Below are 18,361 nucleotides of genomic sequence, written 5' to 3' on the forward strand. Positions count from 1 at the left end.
CAAGAACATCCGCGAAAATACCTCACGAAATGACATATTTTAATTGCTTGTAAAATATTTCATAATTTGTAGGCCCGCTAGGTATATAGCATTCATTATCTGTAATTACAATTTGCGAGACTTTGATTGGCCAGTCGAGGTATCATTCTCGCTATACATAGGAGAACTACGCTTCGTGAAATGAGAGACGTCTGTTTTCTCTTATATCGATCCTAAGCACGAAAGTGGCCGCCGGACGAAACACGGACACGTGGGAACGCATTGACATCTACGTAGCTTTGTTAAAGTGCACCTTTAGCGCGCGTGTGTTGTGTCCGATAGGGATCGATTAATACGATAGAGCGAGATCTCGGGCGGCAATTGTGCACTATGCGCGATCACGCTCGCCACGAAAGCGGAAAATAAAATAATTGACGCGAATCTAGCCTATCAGAATAAATTGTCGATTAAGTGATTGCTGGGTTAGATTTTCGATCAAGGAGAAAGAGGAGAGAGAGGAGGAGAGAAGAGAGAAAATTGTTCAGCTACGATTACTCAGCCATTAGGCATGCACGACGGCCGATATCGCAATTGCAAAAACATTCTGAATAAGATCATGTGTCGTAAGATGACGTAAGATGTAATTAATTTAAGTGATTTTGCGTCGATACGATAAATTTTAAAAAATTTTGCTCAAATCGCAACAAGGAGAGAGAAATGAATACATATAAAAAAAATGACAGAAAATTTAATTAAATAAAATCATAACAAAAAATATTAAGAACATTATATATATTGTATATTACATTTTTAACTTATTAGGTAAACCTTTAGATTTTTTAATATGTTAAAAAACGTATTTTTATTTGTTAAGTTTGGTATATTTTTTATTATCTTATATACTTTAATATTTAGATAGTTTTACATAAATGTCTTTATCGCATTTTATTTTTATATGTAGTTAAAAAATATATTTATGAGAATTAATTATGTCTGCGATCTTACATCAGGCACATATTTGGAAATTGCAGAAATGAGGCGATGCATTTTCATCCGTTTTTACGTTAATTCGTTAAACGGTACACGTACGACTGGTCCGTACATTTCTCTGCTCTTTTTTCATTACCAAATCCAGTTCTCCTCGACTTTTGGTCAAAGGAGTCTAACATAAGAGTCATCACCGCCGCCCACGAGCATGGGCCGAATGAACGTAAGAATGAACGTTGAGGAACACGAAAGCTGTTTTCGAGGGTGTGCGCGAGGCAAGCACGCCCACGTGTTTCTCGTGGGGTGAAGATGCGTGCGATGTGTGAGACGCATTTTAACACTGCATATATTTTCTCTATAATACATGTATATTTTTGCGCTGTGACGTACAGGTTGAAAAAATGACGGCTGAATATGGAGGAAAAATATGAGATGTTTAACATGCAATTAATAATAGAAATTAATTTATTATAATAAGAATGATCTACATCTGCTTTATTTAAACGCGTTTCACATCAGCGATTGGCCATAATTACGGTTTTAGAAACTATATCATTATCAACTAAATCAAGAATACAAAAAAAATGTCATTCGGCCGCGTTTGTATATATATATATATATTGCTATACATTTTAATAATAAAAGTTTTCATTAAAATTTTTTATTTAATTCTATTTTATTTTTTATTATAATAATACATATTTTATTTTTCATTATAATAATAAAAATAATTAATATTCTATTATTAATTATATATATATTCTGTAATAATTTAAAAATTAGAGTATTGTACTATTATATTTGTGATAATTGAGACAAAGTTTCAAAAGTTATAAGTAAATAGTAAATTATAGATTGCTTATCAAAAACAAAAATAAGCCGTTAATGTTTAGAATCAACAGGCGATCGGCTCGATTGTCGCTCGGATTAAAAGCGGCGCAAAGGATTTTAAAAAGAATTTTATTGCATATTTAATAATAATATATTAAGTTTTAATAAAACCTAACTAAAAAAACCTAATTAAAAATTTATTGATATATATAAATTTAATAATAATTTATGAAGAAGAGAAAAAAATTATATAACATAATTTGATTGAGACTAAATAAAAAATTTGATATTATTATTATATTAATATTAAAATTAATATTTAAGTTTCCGATTTGAAAATGTATTAGTGTTAATTTTTTTTAGAAATCTCTATTATTTCTTAAGATAAAAGTTTTATTATTTTATAATATAAAATTTTTGATTGTATACTTTAATCATACATAACGTTATAGTTTCGTTTCTTTATAATCTTGTAACATTATGATATCTTATTTTCACAGAATAGAATATAAGGAGAATGTGTAGAGATAAATATGATATATATTATACTTATTTCGTCACGGCTTGAAGATAAAAAACTGTTTGGTTTAACGAACATCCTACAAGAATACGAAATTAAGTTAGTGTGCATAGAGTGTATGTATGAGTATATATTGTGCCTGCTCTCTATGTTTTGATTTGATGTTTATAAAGCAAAGGAATTCGACATTGAAGAAAACTCGAGTGCGCAGTTTCTAGAGGTTGCGACTCGTCGCTTCACGCTCATTCTCCCGGCAACTTGCGTACGCGACGGTAGACGGTAGTCGCAAGAGGATGATATCGTTTTTCGTCAATTATCTTGCATATCACATCGCGTTCGTTCGTGCGTTATATCGACGCGAGATTTCGGCACGCAATTTGCATTTTAACATAATCGGGGCGTTTATCAATCGATGATCTCCGCGGATTAACGTTAACGAACGTTCGTTTAAATTATCGGTGTTCTTACAATCTCGGTTCACTTTTTTATATCGTGTCGCATCGCATTGATCATCCGCGATATCGTGAATTTTCGGCAGTCAAGATGATTTGCGAGTGGTGCGATGGACATTGTCTTCGACATCCGATTTTTCGTGGAAAGAGGATGACAAGACGGCAGGAGTCCGAGACAACGGCGCCGATCTGCAGCAGCAGCATCATCATAGTTTATCTGCAAGTATTTACAAAAATATTTAAAAATACGGCTGGGCACCAGGAACGCGCTGGTAAGTCTTTGTCATATCATACTTGCAATTCGGCGATTATAATATATTAATTTTGTCTACATTTTTTGTATATCTTTATACTGTTATCTTTTTTTTATCGGAGATCGGGATGCTTGTGTCTTTTTACATACATTGTCCAATATCGAATTTCTATCGGATTATTTTGTAAACCCCTAACTGAATTTTTTGAGATCTAATTTTTCCCCATAATAGTGAGTAATATTTATTTATAATAATTTAAATATTTATTATAATTTATATCTAGATGAAAATTTAATATCGTGTTTGAAATGTAATAAATATCTTCGACTATAAAAAAAAATATTTCTTTTACTTTTACGAATTTCGTACGAAACGCGCATATTTATTGAAAAAATTGTAAACTCTATTCCGTATGGAAGAATTTAAGGCTAACAAGTTTTAGTATTCAGCGATTGTTTTTCTCTCTCGTCATATATATTATATTAGAGTTCGTCTATATAAAGTTATCGTAGCGATTACAGGGTTACCTTTGTTCTCTCAATTGACGACAAGGTATCATTGTTAACATTATTGGCTGTTTTAATAAATAATGTTTGAATAAAAAAAAAGTCTCAATAATATTCTCAAATATTTTATATTATAGAAGTTCTATATGTATAACTATATATACGTATAGAAAGATAAAATTATTATCAAATTATTTCTTTTCTTGATAAGTTAAAAAGTTGCTTAAAGTCCATTATTTTTTATAAAAAAAGATTATTAATAAGTGATTGAGATTTTTTTCTATTTTTTTGTTATATACATATTGTTTTTTATTATATTTTGTATATATTATTTTTTATTTTTTTTAGCATTTTGTTTAAAAAAAATCTGTGAATTCTTTAATAAATACAAAAGTCATCTATGTTCTCTGAATAGAGAGCAGATTTTTTTTGGGTAGAATTTTTTTCGCACATATTAAATTATATTAAAAAAATACAAAAGACTTTTATATCAGAGACAAGGTTTTGTTATTATTAGCATGAAGTAATGGACTATTTCTTATCTCGTAATCTTTTGTGACTTATGTATATACATAAAAAATTTTTACAATGAAATACATTACGTAATAATAGCTTTTGTCACATGCGCGTACTTTCTGTATGCAATAAGAAACAGAAGTACATTGATCAAGAGGCTTTTTTTCAATTTCTTTGCTTTTATTCTAATTATAAATTCTAGCGAAATATTAGCTAAAAAAAGCATTTGTCGCTATATTGCGATTCAAAATACAAAAGGCCGGGTTCGGCCATCACCCTCCGTCATTTCAACGTTCGGGACGTTCCGTCTTCCATCTCGTTCTCTCGTTTCACGCGGCGCTCATTCGTTCGGTGACTCGCGTCGGGGCGGCGGTAGTCGCGAGAACGGCGTGCGTATCGCGTGTCAGTTATATCGCGGCAGTGATCGCCGCCGGGCGCACGCGTAATGTTCTTCCGCGAATCTTCGTCAATCAGTGAAACAAGTCGTGTGTAGAATCGAAAAATGTGTCGTGAACATGTCGCGTTTTCGCGCGTTTAATTGACCTGATATTATTTCGTTTCGTATCGCGGTGCTTCTCGCGTCGACAAAGTGACGCTTGTCGACGTTATCGCGCGTATCAGCGTCGCAGGAGAATCGTACGAACTGTACATTGAATTATGCAAGGATACACACGGTCGTTCGTCGAGTATAAACTCTTCCGGAGAGTAATAAACGCGAATGTTATGATCATTTCCAACTCTATTGCGATGTGAAGCACGTGGAAATAAAGACACGAGAAGCAAGGATCGCGCGTAAATTTGCTTGTCCGAGGACAAAGGATTAGTCTCTGTCGCATCAATTATTGTTTTTGCGCGAGTTTTTGTCTTTGTGTGTCTTGTATCGATTGTGTATCCCGCTCGCGAAGCAAGCTTCGATCGAAAACAAACATTATGAATATCGTACGAGTGAGCGAATGTCTCGATCTCGACATGACAACAGTGGGCAAATTTTCCGGTATCAACATGAAGTTTGTTGTCAATGACACACGTTTCAAAGGCTGATCGGCGATGCGTGATGAAAACGTAGATCATTTCAAGCGTAATTTGTGATTCGCAACGGCGTGTACACGACGATCCTGTCTGGTAAACTCGATATCAACAAGCGAGATTATAGTTGTCATCTAGTTAACTGTCATTTTTCTGATTCGCGAGTCGCTTCGTGGATCGCGTGACATCTACGCGGGATTTCGATGCGCGCGATTTGCATCTCGACGTAATCGTGACGTAACCGGCGCGTTTATCGATCGACGATCTCGTTCTCGTGTGAAAGTCAGTGTCCTTGCAATTTCGATTCTCGTAACCGCGTTCAACGTCAAGTGACGTTGACCGTCCGCGATGCCGTGAATTTTCGACCGTCAAACATTCATAAATACTCGATTCGCGAGTGGTGCCACGAACATTGTCCTCGACATTTTGTGGAAAGAGGATCGCCAGCTTCTAAGTCGGCAGGAGTGTTCGAGACAACGGCGCCGATCATCATCGCCATCGCCATGGCTTACGTGCTGTGGCGAGTATTTATGAAAAAATATTGCAAAGTAAGATTGGGTATCAGGAATGCGCCGGTAAGTTTTTATCATATTTATAATTTAGTGATTATATTAATTTTACATATTTTTATCTTTTTTCTTAAATATTCATTTATATATACACACATACTTGTTGCATCTTTTGTGTGTGTTGCATTCTTCTCCTCTCTTATCTCTAACTCTTAAAAAGGCACGCTCGAATGAGCATCGCTCGGCTCCCGAAACTCGATACGCAAAGATAGAAAATTAAAACGAAAGAATGTATTATACGATACTTTTTCAGAACGGTTTAATAAATCGTAATGCATTTACGCGCGATAGGTGACATGATTTATGTCAGCGGGAGGGAAGAGAGGAGGGATAGCGTGAGTACAGCAATTTGCAGCACTCTTCGAGCTTCTCTTCGTCCTTATATTTTTTCATTTAAATTGGTGATTGCGTAATTTCTATAATGCTGTACTATCTGTTTGATTCTGCTGCATAACTGCATAATTTTGTGGATGAGAGATACATTTATATATATATATATATATATATATATATATATATATATATATATATATATATATTAATGTTAGAATGGAAAGATTTTTAATCAAATTATGGAGATATAAGAACATAAATATTGTATGTATGTGTATATATATATATATATATATATATATATATACATACAATATTTATATGTTCTTATATCTCCATAATTTGATTAAAAAATCTTTCCATTCTAACTTTAAATGATTATTATCCTCCGTAGAGGGAAGGTAAAAGAAGGGGTGCGAGGGTGCAATTTAGTTTGCGATTATTTGAGTCTGGTTACGTTGGGTTAGACTGACCGTCGATCGGACTCTGTGACCGTGAACTGTGCAGCTGACCTGCGACAAACATGGTCTCTCTTCTCGGTTGGAGGCCTCCCTTGTTTTTTTTTTTTTTTTTTTTTTTTTGGTACCGCGTTAGGTAACTACCCGCCACATGACCATACCTTATAGTCTTCTTTCTTTTTTTCAATCCTTTTTACCCTTGCCACCCATAAACCTACCTGCATCATATCGCGTCTCGTTTCTACGAATTATTCAGTCGGTTCTTTGTCGTGTCTCGCATTGTGCAGACTTCTGTAGTGATAAACACAATAGTTATCACATTTGAGGCTCCTCTCTTGGTTTATCTTTATCCGTCAAATTATATTTTTCACTCTCTCCATTTCTTTGGTTTACCGCAAAATCAGCAGTATAAATCGTTTCCTGATTTTATCGGCTATCGTAGGAACGTAATCGCGCTCCGCAGCATCGATACATTATTTTTTTAGAAAAAAAGAATTAATTTTTAATGTGTGCGTGTAATTAATACAAATTAAAAATATTAATGAATAATGAAATAAAATCAGTTTTAACGTGATATTAATACTTTTGCATTTGATGTATATCATCAATAATCGATACAGAAGAAGACAGTTTATAGAAACATAATACTTAAGAAATTTATCTTAAATGTACTTTTGCCTTTAATTCAGAATTACAATAATATTTGTATCAAATATAAAAATACATTTATTTATACATTTATTCAATATCAAGAATATTGCAAATAATTTGATTAAAGTCAACTTTATCAATGTTATTCATGGATTTTTCGGCTATCATTATGGGTGATAATACCGGGTACAGTTGTTGAAGAAAAATATCCATGGTTGCAATAATTTAATTAATTTGATTGCCTTTTACATAGGCAAGGTTTAATTCTGTCCGGTCTTTGACTTTTGTACACATATCTGTGTATAAACGTCATAAATTTTTTTTTCAAGGCGCATTTTTTATTTGGTAGATTTTGATTTAACAAGATCTTTTAATAATTGAATATCAAGAGATTTTCTTTTATATTTTGATCATATTTTGGTATCCGTAGAGAAATTCATTATTTTTTCTTCACTGTTTTTCTTACCTTCTTTTTTTTTATTAAATCTTTCTTTAGAAATTCTATTCGGGCTTTTTATTAAGAAAGCTTAAATTTAAAATGTCAATGGTTTGATTCATTACATTCATGTAGGAACGTTATGCGTTTCTAGTCACGGATATTCATGTGACTTTTTCTAAAAGTTTCTGAATGCTATTCAGTTTAAGCAAAAACGTGAAAGTGCCCCTGTTCGGGCAGATCTAGCGTATACCGTCTAAAACGATTTACAATTCCGTGCCCTAATTACGGTGGAAACCATTTTCTAAGTACACCGCAAATCCACTCGTTTCGCATCGTTTTAACGTACATATATGACAATCTTCCGCGAGAGAAATCTTCCGTCACCAACGGAAATTTCAGCGTTCCAATTCCGAAACAATATGTAAAAACCTTAATCGCAACAAGGATAATTTCATGACGGGAATGGCCATTGTTTTAAATCCATAGCATTATAGAGAGAGAGAGAGAGAGAGAGAGAGAGAGAGAGAAGTTTAGGTTAGCCTGATAGTTGTATGTGTTTTTACATTTCTATGCTATGTTCTCTCGTTGTATTTTTTATATTCCTTCGATTCTTTAACTTTTAAACTAAGAAAAAGACTAAGCCATTTAATTGAAATTTGTTAAGATAACTATACATAAATAAGATAAAGAATAAAGAGAATTCAATAAAAGTATAATGAGTATTACATGAATTATATGAATGACTTAATAATTACAAATTACAGATATTATCAGTTTTATATGTCGAAAAATAATTAATAATTCCGCGGATTGAAGATTTGATTGTTCAAAGTTCGCATAATTTTTTAATTATATGTGATTCGTGAATAACTATTACAAAAACTAATAACGATAATAAGTAGAGATATATTTATTATTAATCTTTGTCTTTATTATATTTAGCAATAATACATATATCCCACATATACTTGTACGCATTCACACGATTTATTACATCGTTAAATGATTTCTCACTTCTTAAAATTATAAATATTTTTTTTATTATATATAAGCATTTATTACAATATGAAGTAGTTGTTTCTTTTTTTAAACATGGCTTTATTAACGACTATATTTAATATCTCTTTTCTTATTGTATGTTTAAAAACATTTTTTTTGTGTTCTATTTAATTATTATTATTATTATTCTTTTATAAAATAGTTTTTATAGATTATTAATCAAATATAATAAAAATAGTGTGCACGAGACATAGGGATAATATACGATGTCCAAATACGATTAATAAATATATTTTATTTAAAAGAAAAAGGGGACAAATAATTAGTTGCATTAAAATATCATAATTGGATAGATGTAAATCAGTGCGTTATAATATAAATTCACATATCAAATACAATAGATGTTATTTCTACCATTATACAATATAATTTTGCATGATTTTATTGTGCAAAGAATGTAAAACATTTGACTAATACTTATTAAACTAATACCAATATTAGTCGAGTATAAATACAAACAGAGATCGACTGTTTATGTGTTCGACTACTTTCACATTTTAAATTTTTGATGATTTTCTATTATTGTTGTGCAAAACATCACTTTTTTGTGTTCATTTGTAATTGTAAATTGATACTATTTTTTATCTTTGAATATAAATCATTTCTGAAATTAAGTTTTTATGTGTGAATGGTTATCTGTCTTAAAATGCATTATTCCAAAATACAGTATTCTGTCTAGATTACATTATTCCATTTAAATTCATGGTTAGATTCTAATCTGTGGTCCGTTATCACATAAAATTTTCCTTCCATCAATCCACATTCTTCTGTTCTTCACTAATCTAATTAATATTATATTAATATTAACATTATATATATATATATATATATATATATATATATATATATATTATATTGTACCTGTTATTGTTGCATGATCTTATTTTTTACACAGATATATGTAACATATTTGTAACACATTCTCCTCATTATCAAAATCTGTAATTTTATCGAAATTAATATTATCAAAATGTTTTTGAAATTTTTTATTTACCATATCATTTACACTCTTAGCCTTCTAAGGAAGGTCTTCCTTAATATATTTGCTTTTCTAAGAAGATATAGGGAAAAAGAAATATATTTAATAAATCAAAAATTAAAAGATAAGGAGTTCAAATGATAAAAATCAAATTAAATAACACATAAATATATAATAATAAAATCAAGGCTAATTAGACCTTGGTACTTCATTGTTTACGCTTTAAATACCGCGTCCGAGCTTTAATTAGCATTGATTTTATTATTATACATATATAATTATATATTTCTTTAAAATATTTACAGATTTTTTTTTGAAAAGATAATATGAAACAGGATATGAATAAATGTACAAGTTGAAGTTGCGTTAAATACATCTGATGATGAAATAAAATCCATCGTGAATTTCAAGAATGCGGAAGTGATCATCGCACTTCAAGACGGCTCACACATTTTTTTGTCAGAATTGTGCGACCGCATCAATATTTTATCTCGCGCTATATTAATGCCACGCTCATAATTTGCATGGGATGTTGGGTTTTCTCTGTGCATGCGATAGTTATCTTTTCTCGAATTTCTTGTATTCTTGAGGCTCGCGAACGGGGCGTGTGAAGATGCGCGCTTCTCGATTTAATCTCGCATTGCGGCACGCATGAAAAGTGTGATACACATGGCTCTTCATTCATTTTCAATTACGGTATTTTGCGACGTACCGTTAATAATGATTAGATGATTTCTCAGACCCGAAAAATCATATTAGCGCGATAGTAAAGCACTGCGACGCTTATCGCGACGACTTTAGTCGTAGATATTGTTTGCATAGGAGATACGCGCGTTATAACGGCACTTAATGGTAAGCAGTTATTAATTTTCTCACAATAGATTTTGTCGCAATGTGTACGTGGGATTCTTCGTGTTGAGTGATATGACACTCGATAAGCCGTCAAAGTCGTGATTTTAATGTTCAGTATTATATAAATGTTACGGTAAGACAACTCTTCCCTTTTGGAAAGAGAAGTTAATGAGTTTTCATTTATTATACACATATAAAAATCTTTACACACACACACAGAAAATTTTCTGTGAAGTTAGCATCTTATTTTTAAAAATTGAACACAATATTTTTATGAGTTATGTATTTATATATTATATTATTGTACTTTATTATAATCGTTTTTTTATTGTTGCCTTTTTAACATCTAATATAATATCGCGGTGCCGTTTTCTCGGTTTGTTATCTTCATCGATTTCTAATTTAAATGAATAATATTCCGTTTTCTGTCATTGTGTTCGATATTTTTTAGATTTCTTTTTTAAATTAAGAGGACTCATCTTTTCACGTTTGATCAACAACGTAGAACAAAATAATTATAAATTTTATTTATAATTATTTTGTTCTACATTGTTGATCAAACATGAAAAGACAGTGCAGGCATTAACCAACAGATGGCATCAGATTGCTTATGCACTTGCATTGCTATTGTATATGTGATGATTATATATATATATATAACTTGGTTAATATTACATATATAAAATCAAAATTAATTTTTCGTATTTACATCTTTATGTATACATTTTTGTTTAAAAATATTTTTTCTTACTAAATAGTCAAATGAATTGACAGGAGCATACATATAAAATAATTAATGAAATTATATATGTATATTATCTATATATATATATATATATATATATATATATATATATATAAGATTTATAATATTAGATATATAATAAATACATAAAAATATATAAATATTGTAAAGAAGGAAGATGATATACAAAATTCCTTTTATTTATTATTTATCCTAGTATTTTATTATTTTCCGTAGAAAGCATATGTAGAAAGAATATATAGAAAACATAATAACAAAACAAAACATAGCCTTTTACATCTAAATACATAACAATATTCTAGACTTTTTATCTTAGACATAATCTTGTGCAGCAATAATTATATTAGCATACTGGATCCGGAGCAATTCCTTCATAATCATCCGTCATTTTTATCGCGGTCATTTATACATACAAAAAAAATGAAGAATGTAATGTCTCCGTCTGACCAGAGAATTAAGTATATACGGTTGTATCGTTACTTTCAATCGGGCTGCTTGCTTCCGCGCCGCGCGGCAATCGACACCGGTGGAGTTCGATTATTCCTCTGCCGGCATCGGCGTCGGCGACGATCACGATGACGACGTCGACGAGAGCAAAGCGTCATCACGCATGCTCGTATTCCCAAGCATCCTCGTCCGTTCCGCGGAATCGCCCGACGAAGATTTTGACAGTACGCCGCCCTGCATCCTCCGCGTCGCGAGATGCATCTTGACTCTCGTTGCCCACGGCACCGGCCATCCTTGCTCTCGCTTGCTCGCTCGCGATTCCGCGATACCGCCGTCGATATCTTGTATATAGCGAGGAAATCGCATCGGATGGACTTAAACGTGCGCGTTTAACAGCGCAGCTCGCGAAACAGGGTCAGTCGATAAAGTCCGAGCGAGTGTTTGTGCGCGTTCGGAGTGTATCCTCATTGGCTGGAAAACGAGCGTGAAATTGTTGAGACATGGATAAGTTGACGCTTTTTAATCTGGAACAGCGTCTTGAGTTTCGCAAAGAATTGTTTTCCATTCGAGAGTTTTTCCTCTCGGTTATGAACGGAGAGAAAGATGATTACGAGTAAATTCAACGAGTCGCCCCGAGGATTCACATGATTCGCGTACCGTTTTTCGGTTACTCTCGGGGTGGCCGAGAGAAATGGCAGCGCGGCAGGTCCGAATCTTCGCGACGTCTCGGAGCAAGATGTTGACTCGTTTTTGAGCCGAGTGGTAGATGGGTGTAGTCTCTCAAGGAACTTGAAGTGTTTGAATGACTTGCGCACGGCTCGGCGGGAAGGTGGTTGTGTTAACTCAAGTATGCGGATTTTATGGGCATGTATACCTCGTCGGAGAGGTGGGGCTGGCTGTCTGGGCATCGTCGAATCACCGCCGGCGCGGGCGTCCCAAAGTGCCGTGTAAATCTTCCTGAAAATTACAAAGTAATCTCGCGGTGCGTTCGCGCGACGGCTCCAGAATCAGATTTCACTCTGCGTGCATGTTTACATTGTGTGTGTATGTGTGCGTGTGTCCATGTGTTGTATATCATAGGTAAAATGGTGTTCGACAGAATAATAACCGCCTCTACTTTTAGCCGTTTTGTGTCGCGTACAACTCAAAAAACATTCAACGCGATAAACGCGAGCTTTTGAAGTACATATATGTGCTGCGAGATAATTGTTAAACTGTTGTGATTTTCGTAACGTGATTGCGTTTTGTGATTCTCCGGGCGGGAGGATCTTCCCTTAGGCGGCCATGGGCACGAACCTGCTGTGCTTCTTACGAACATGGAACTGTCCGTCTGTCAGGAGCGTCTTTCTAACGTGAAATCCCGTTTGGGGACCTTGACGGGCTCTCGTCCGTGAGCGGATTCCCGCGCTCTCGGTCGGTTTCAAACTATCCCGGTGCATTCGTTCGAAGGTGGGCGGATGCCGCTGTCCATATCAAGGACACGTATCCTCGGGCGCGCGATCCGAGAACAATGAGAATCTTAGAATAGCCGTTTCGTTGCGATGCCGGGATGTCGTGCTGGGAATACGAAATCCGAGTCTTATCCTTCTGCCCTTCATCCATGTCGTCAGCCTCGGTGTCGTCGTCGTCGTCGTCGTCGTCTTCGTCATAATCATCGTTGTTGTTTGCATTGAAACGCATGAGCGAAGCTTGATTGTGTCGCGAATGTATGAGAATAAGTTTGGAAGATGGATAAGAGGATAAGTGTTTAGGAGAGAGTGTCAAGTGAAACTCGATTTCGTTCGTCTATGACGATTCAAAAAGACGAGAAAAAAAGGATAAGGATTGACGAATCGAACAGGATGAATAATTTTGATTGGAAACTACTGCGACGGAAGAAGGTACAGTTTATTAGATATAATGTGATTCTCATGATTCTTTTTGAATTTTTTTTTGTTGGCAATTTGATTATTTTATTATCATTTTATTTCACAAGAATAACATCAAGATAATTTTTTCAAGTCTGTAACTTTAGAATCAGAATTTGAATTTTGTTACGTTTCTAAATACGCCTCGAAGCATTCTTGACAATCTGATGTATAATACATTGATACAATAACTTTTTTAACATTAACATTTTTTAAAATTAACATTGAATTACATGCATCATATTATTAATCTGATGTATGCATATGTGTATAAATATTTTATAATTTTTAACTTACGATTTATATTTATATCAAGTATATTATAAATATATCATTAAAACAATGCATTTTCTATTTTTTTTTTTATTTGAATATACATACATATATTTAAAATCTTATTGGAAAACAATATATATTTACGATTTCTTATTTTTTCACTGCATGTAATTATGTTAAAAAACAACTACGCGCATACTCGTGGGTTAAAAGTGCAATTAATCAATTTCTGAAACATAATGAATATAAGAAAGCCGTGATTACAAATTGCCATTCATGTAAAAAGTTACTCATTGACCCGCGGAAAGATCAGTACGGCGGTACATCATAGCGCGAGAGCAGCTCGTTTTCGCACGTAGATGGATGTATAGTTGAGAATAATAGAGACATTGAGTGCCACTATAACGACGATCCATTAGTCACCGAGAGAGCGGCGGGATGGCCGGAAACGTAGAGAATTGCCTTTTTGAGAAATATTAATAACTCCACTCTGTGTGCTTTGTACGCCAATACTCAGAGTTTCATTTCCGCCGTTTTTATTCCCATTGGCTCGGAAAGCACGGTTATTGTCTTTCGAATTTCTGCTGATCTCACATTGTTAGCAGACACGTGCGAAACTAGAAATTCCTGACCTCATGATATTCCGTTATTTTCTGTAATGTCATGATATACTATTTAATGTTTAACGTATCTAAAACTACACGTGCGCGCATTTGGAAGAAAATGTAAGGAAATTGTAGGAAATAGGATCGTTTTCATTCCCTAAATTGCATTAGAAGATTAATGACGTGTTTCCGCTGACAGTTTGATTTATATCGAATTGTCACGAAAGTATAGAAGACGAACTCTAATCTTCGATGATTGCGATCATATACTGAAAAATAGAAACGCCGAAAATGATTGCAAAAGCTGTGTTATATGGAAATAAACGAAGCGAATCGATAGCTACGGGAAATTATGTTATCTTTTTTATGATTTTTGTACACAGGATAGTGTACGTGATAAGAGGGATGGGATAAGCAATTATTTATCGTATCTTTCGGAAAAGTGAGTAACTATTGATTAACTACCGCATAAAAATCATGTGTTATTTTCTCGTTGTCACTACGCTAAAATCTGCAATCTAAAATATGCATCATTGACAAAATAATATTGATCTACAAAACTTTTCACAGATTTTTTGCAATCTATATTTATATTTAATTTTTTGCTCATTGAAGAAAATCCAAAGAAAAGTCATTCAATATTTGACTATCAATTTTTAAATCATGTATGTATTCATCAGAATCTGAGTTAAAAGTTTTAAAATTGGCACCTTGGTCATTATTTAGACTTGTCATTTGAAAAACGAATTTATTAGTTAAATTATTTCTTGAGTAACTGTAAATTATTTCTCGAGTAACTTTTTTTCATATATATGTGTACAGATTATAAAATTATAATCAAAAATATAAAAATCAAAAAATAGAAAGAGAAGACAAATTTTGTAAAAGATTGAAAGTATGTATATACAAATTTATACATGTATAATAATTTAAAATATTGGTATCAAATACAATTAATTAATTTTACTAACAAAGGCATAATGGATAGAAAAAGCAGCCAATAATTCATTACAAACAATAAGAATCACAGAATACATCTTCAACATAGTAAGTTAAATTATGAAACATTTTATTAACATAAATATTTTTTATGTAATTATACATACAAAATGTTATTTATTTATTTGTTATATAAATTTTTAATTGTGTAATATTTTTATTTCAAAATATGTTGTGGAGTATGTAACAAAGTGATTTTCATTAATTAAAAATTTGTTTAGAAATTGAATAACTGCACGCATTTGATTGCACAACCGATCGCGAATATAATACGACGACTGCGTCACATGATGTCATCGAACTCTCTACTCTATTTGGATTAGGCGTACTCTCGATATATTTGTTCGGTGTATTAGCGCGACTCGCGGTAAAGTTATTTGCGTTTTATCCGCCGGCGGTATTACCCGTGCGTATACGGGCCATGAACGCGTTCGGAAGAATTTGCATAACAGAAAGAAGGCGTTACCGCGGTCGGCATTAAATTTCAGGCATCAATGCGTCCGGCTTTCTGTCCCTGCGGTCTTTTCTTGCTCTTCTTTTCTTTCTCTCTCCGATAATTGTCATATTCTTGATCGAGACATTTCGAGCTGCACAGCGTCCTGTCGCATTGTCTATTTGCGTTATCGGCGCGTTTTATCGCCATTGATAAAACGACTTTCGCCTTTGGCGGTAAGACTTTAACCCGGCTGAGTTATGCGCGATTTGGAGAGCGACATTCATACATGCATATTAATGGATTATCTATACGTCCCATGGGCCCTGTGATTTGCATTGAATGCGTCAAGTGTATGATGATTTGCACGCCGACTCTAATTTATCCGTGTAATTGACTTGGCGACGAAATTACGTAACAACGAATAGCGAAACGCCGTCGGTTCTATAAGCATAATAATTTTTTGCAAAAATCTTAATCGCGACATTTATCACGTGACGATTGCGCTCTACGTTATTAACAGAACGTAAATCGCACCAATATAAAATCGAAAAATGCACTGATATAACTTTTTTCTTTTGATATTTTTTTGCGGTTATAAATGATGAATTATAAAAAATATAGTACAATTAGACTACTAGATTATTTCATTGAACCATTTACTGAAACTTATAAAACTATATTCTTCTCTTCAGTTCTTGCGCCTCTTAACAGAGGCGGCGTGGTGATCCCCCAACATATATCTACAATGTGCATCCCGCAGACATATATATAATATACAAAATCGTATTATCCAATTATAAAACATTAACTCATAAGATCTTAAGATAGTTAAACTATTTATTTCTTTTTCTATATTATCTACTCTTTTGCTTTTGCTCATTTCAAGATAAAATATTGTATATGGTGTATTTTGATTAGATTTATTATTTTATTAAGTATATAAATATAAATTAGATTACTGAAAAATATTGCGACATCTCATTTACTGCAATATCATAATTATTTTGTTATTATATAAATTTATTACATATATCATTACAATATCATATATTTATATTAACGGCAAGTATGTTTAGCTATTTGTATACAGACTGATATAATTGTACTTGAAAAAACTAGAGCCTTCTGCTCGCCGCCTCAAGTATCGTCGCCGATCTGTCTAGCCAAGTACAAACGGATCGGCGGGGGCACTTCCGTTTCTCGCAGTATTGCATCGGGGTGGGGCTAACATCGATCGCAACCCTCGCGTGCGCTACAGTTTCCATCCGTGCTCTCAGATGCACAGTAGCCATGGGAACAACCGCGTAGCAAAACATTTTATCTCCTTTATTTTTTTTTTTTTTCGATTTTTGTTTTTGTTGGATAAAAGTAATCTAATTTAATTTCCTATTTTCCCGAAGTCATGCATTAAGTATCAATATAGAGGGTTAAATTATATCCGAACATTATCTCATCGAGCAGTTATATCAAAACTTTGATAATCAGATTTGCACAATTTTACATATTTCTGCGGTCTGAAGAATTTTGGAACGCGGATACAAAGAACGTAAATCGACACACACGATCGTAAATCATCATTTTTTTTTTTAACTGATACAACTCGAGCGCAATACAACGAAGTGCTTATTTTTATCATTCCATGCGACAATAAATCATCAGTTATTTCACGAATCTGCTTACGCTCCCGTAGCGCGAATTTTCGGTTTCCTTTATTATTTTTACTTAATAAAATTCTTTAAAAAATAAATACTAAAAATGAATTTATTATGTTTAATCACACATAAAAATTGTATATATTTTGCGCATAAAATTACGCAATGCACGCGTATATCGTGGCACGTTTGTCTTAAATCACCATTTTCGTAATTGATATCTATATCATATTTTGCGATGGAAATTATCTTATAGTTTTGCATCATATGTTATTATGTGAAAATAAAAAAGAATACGATAAAAAGTGAGGAACTTTAATATAATTTATTTACTATAATAAATATAATTATAGTATAATAAAAACAATAATTAATAATATAAAACAAATTCTGCAATAATGAAAAAAATAAATATAATTGATTGTGTATTAGACATAGAAGTTGAGAAAAATTCGTCGATTAGATATAAACTGTACATCTAATTTTTTGCAATTTTTCCAAATTTTCCTCTCTTTACAGGCTTTTCTCGTGGCGTTAATGAATCGCGCTCGATTTTAAAGAACGCAGCATTGCTAATGAAGAATTAAGTGCTTTGTAGGATTATATTTCATAATATTTACGATGACATGAAATTTTATTGTCTGCTTGAATACTGAATTGCGTAATTATCCACGTTCATGTCTATTCATATCTCTCTTTGACGTTGCATAGTAATCGTATAATATTCACTACCATTTATATGTCTGTATTGACGACCGACCGGCGACTTCTCGTTACTGGAACTACCGTAGGCTACAAATGACCGTTTCTTCACCGCATAACTATATGTATCATACAATTACATATGTACATCTTTTATTTA

General features: G+C 33.0%; 1 protein-coding gene across 3 annotated transcripts in view; it reads left to right on the forward strand.

The window, feature by feature from the left end:
* The first annotated feature begins 2,580 nt into the window (after positions 1 to 2,580).
* LOC126849658 (puratrophin-1-like) overlaps positions 2,581 to 18,361 on the forward strand; it is a 261,721-nt gene continuing 245,940 nt past the window's right edge. Inside the window, exon 1 of one of the 3 annotated variants that reach the window (XM_050591699.1) lies at positions 2,581 to 2,988. Coding sequence is in view for 2 of the 3 variants with exons in the window: in XM_050591698.1 (XP_050447655.1) it covers positions 5,575 to 5,646 (72 nt within the window). In the remaining variant the exon portion in view is untranslated. Of the gene's footprint in view, positions 2,989 to 4,416; positions 5,647 to 13,450; positions 13,505 to 18,361 lie in introns of those variants that run through there. The other 2 variants (XM_050591698.1, XM_050591697.1) reach the window with 2 other exon arrangements.

The sequence above is a fragment of the Cataglyphis hispanica genome, chromosome 5 (assembly GCF_021464435.1).
Source record: "Cataglyphis hispanica isolate Lineage 1 chromosome 5, ULB_Chis1_1.0, whole genome shotgun sequence".
NCBI classification, from domain to species: Eukaryota; Metazoa; Arthropoda; class Insecta; order Hymenoptera; family Formicidae; genus Cataglyphis; species Cataglyphis hispanica.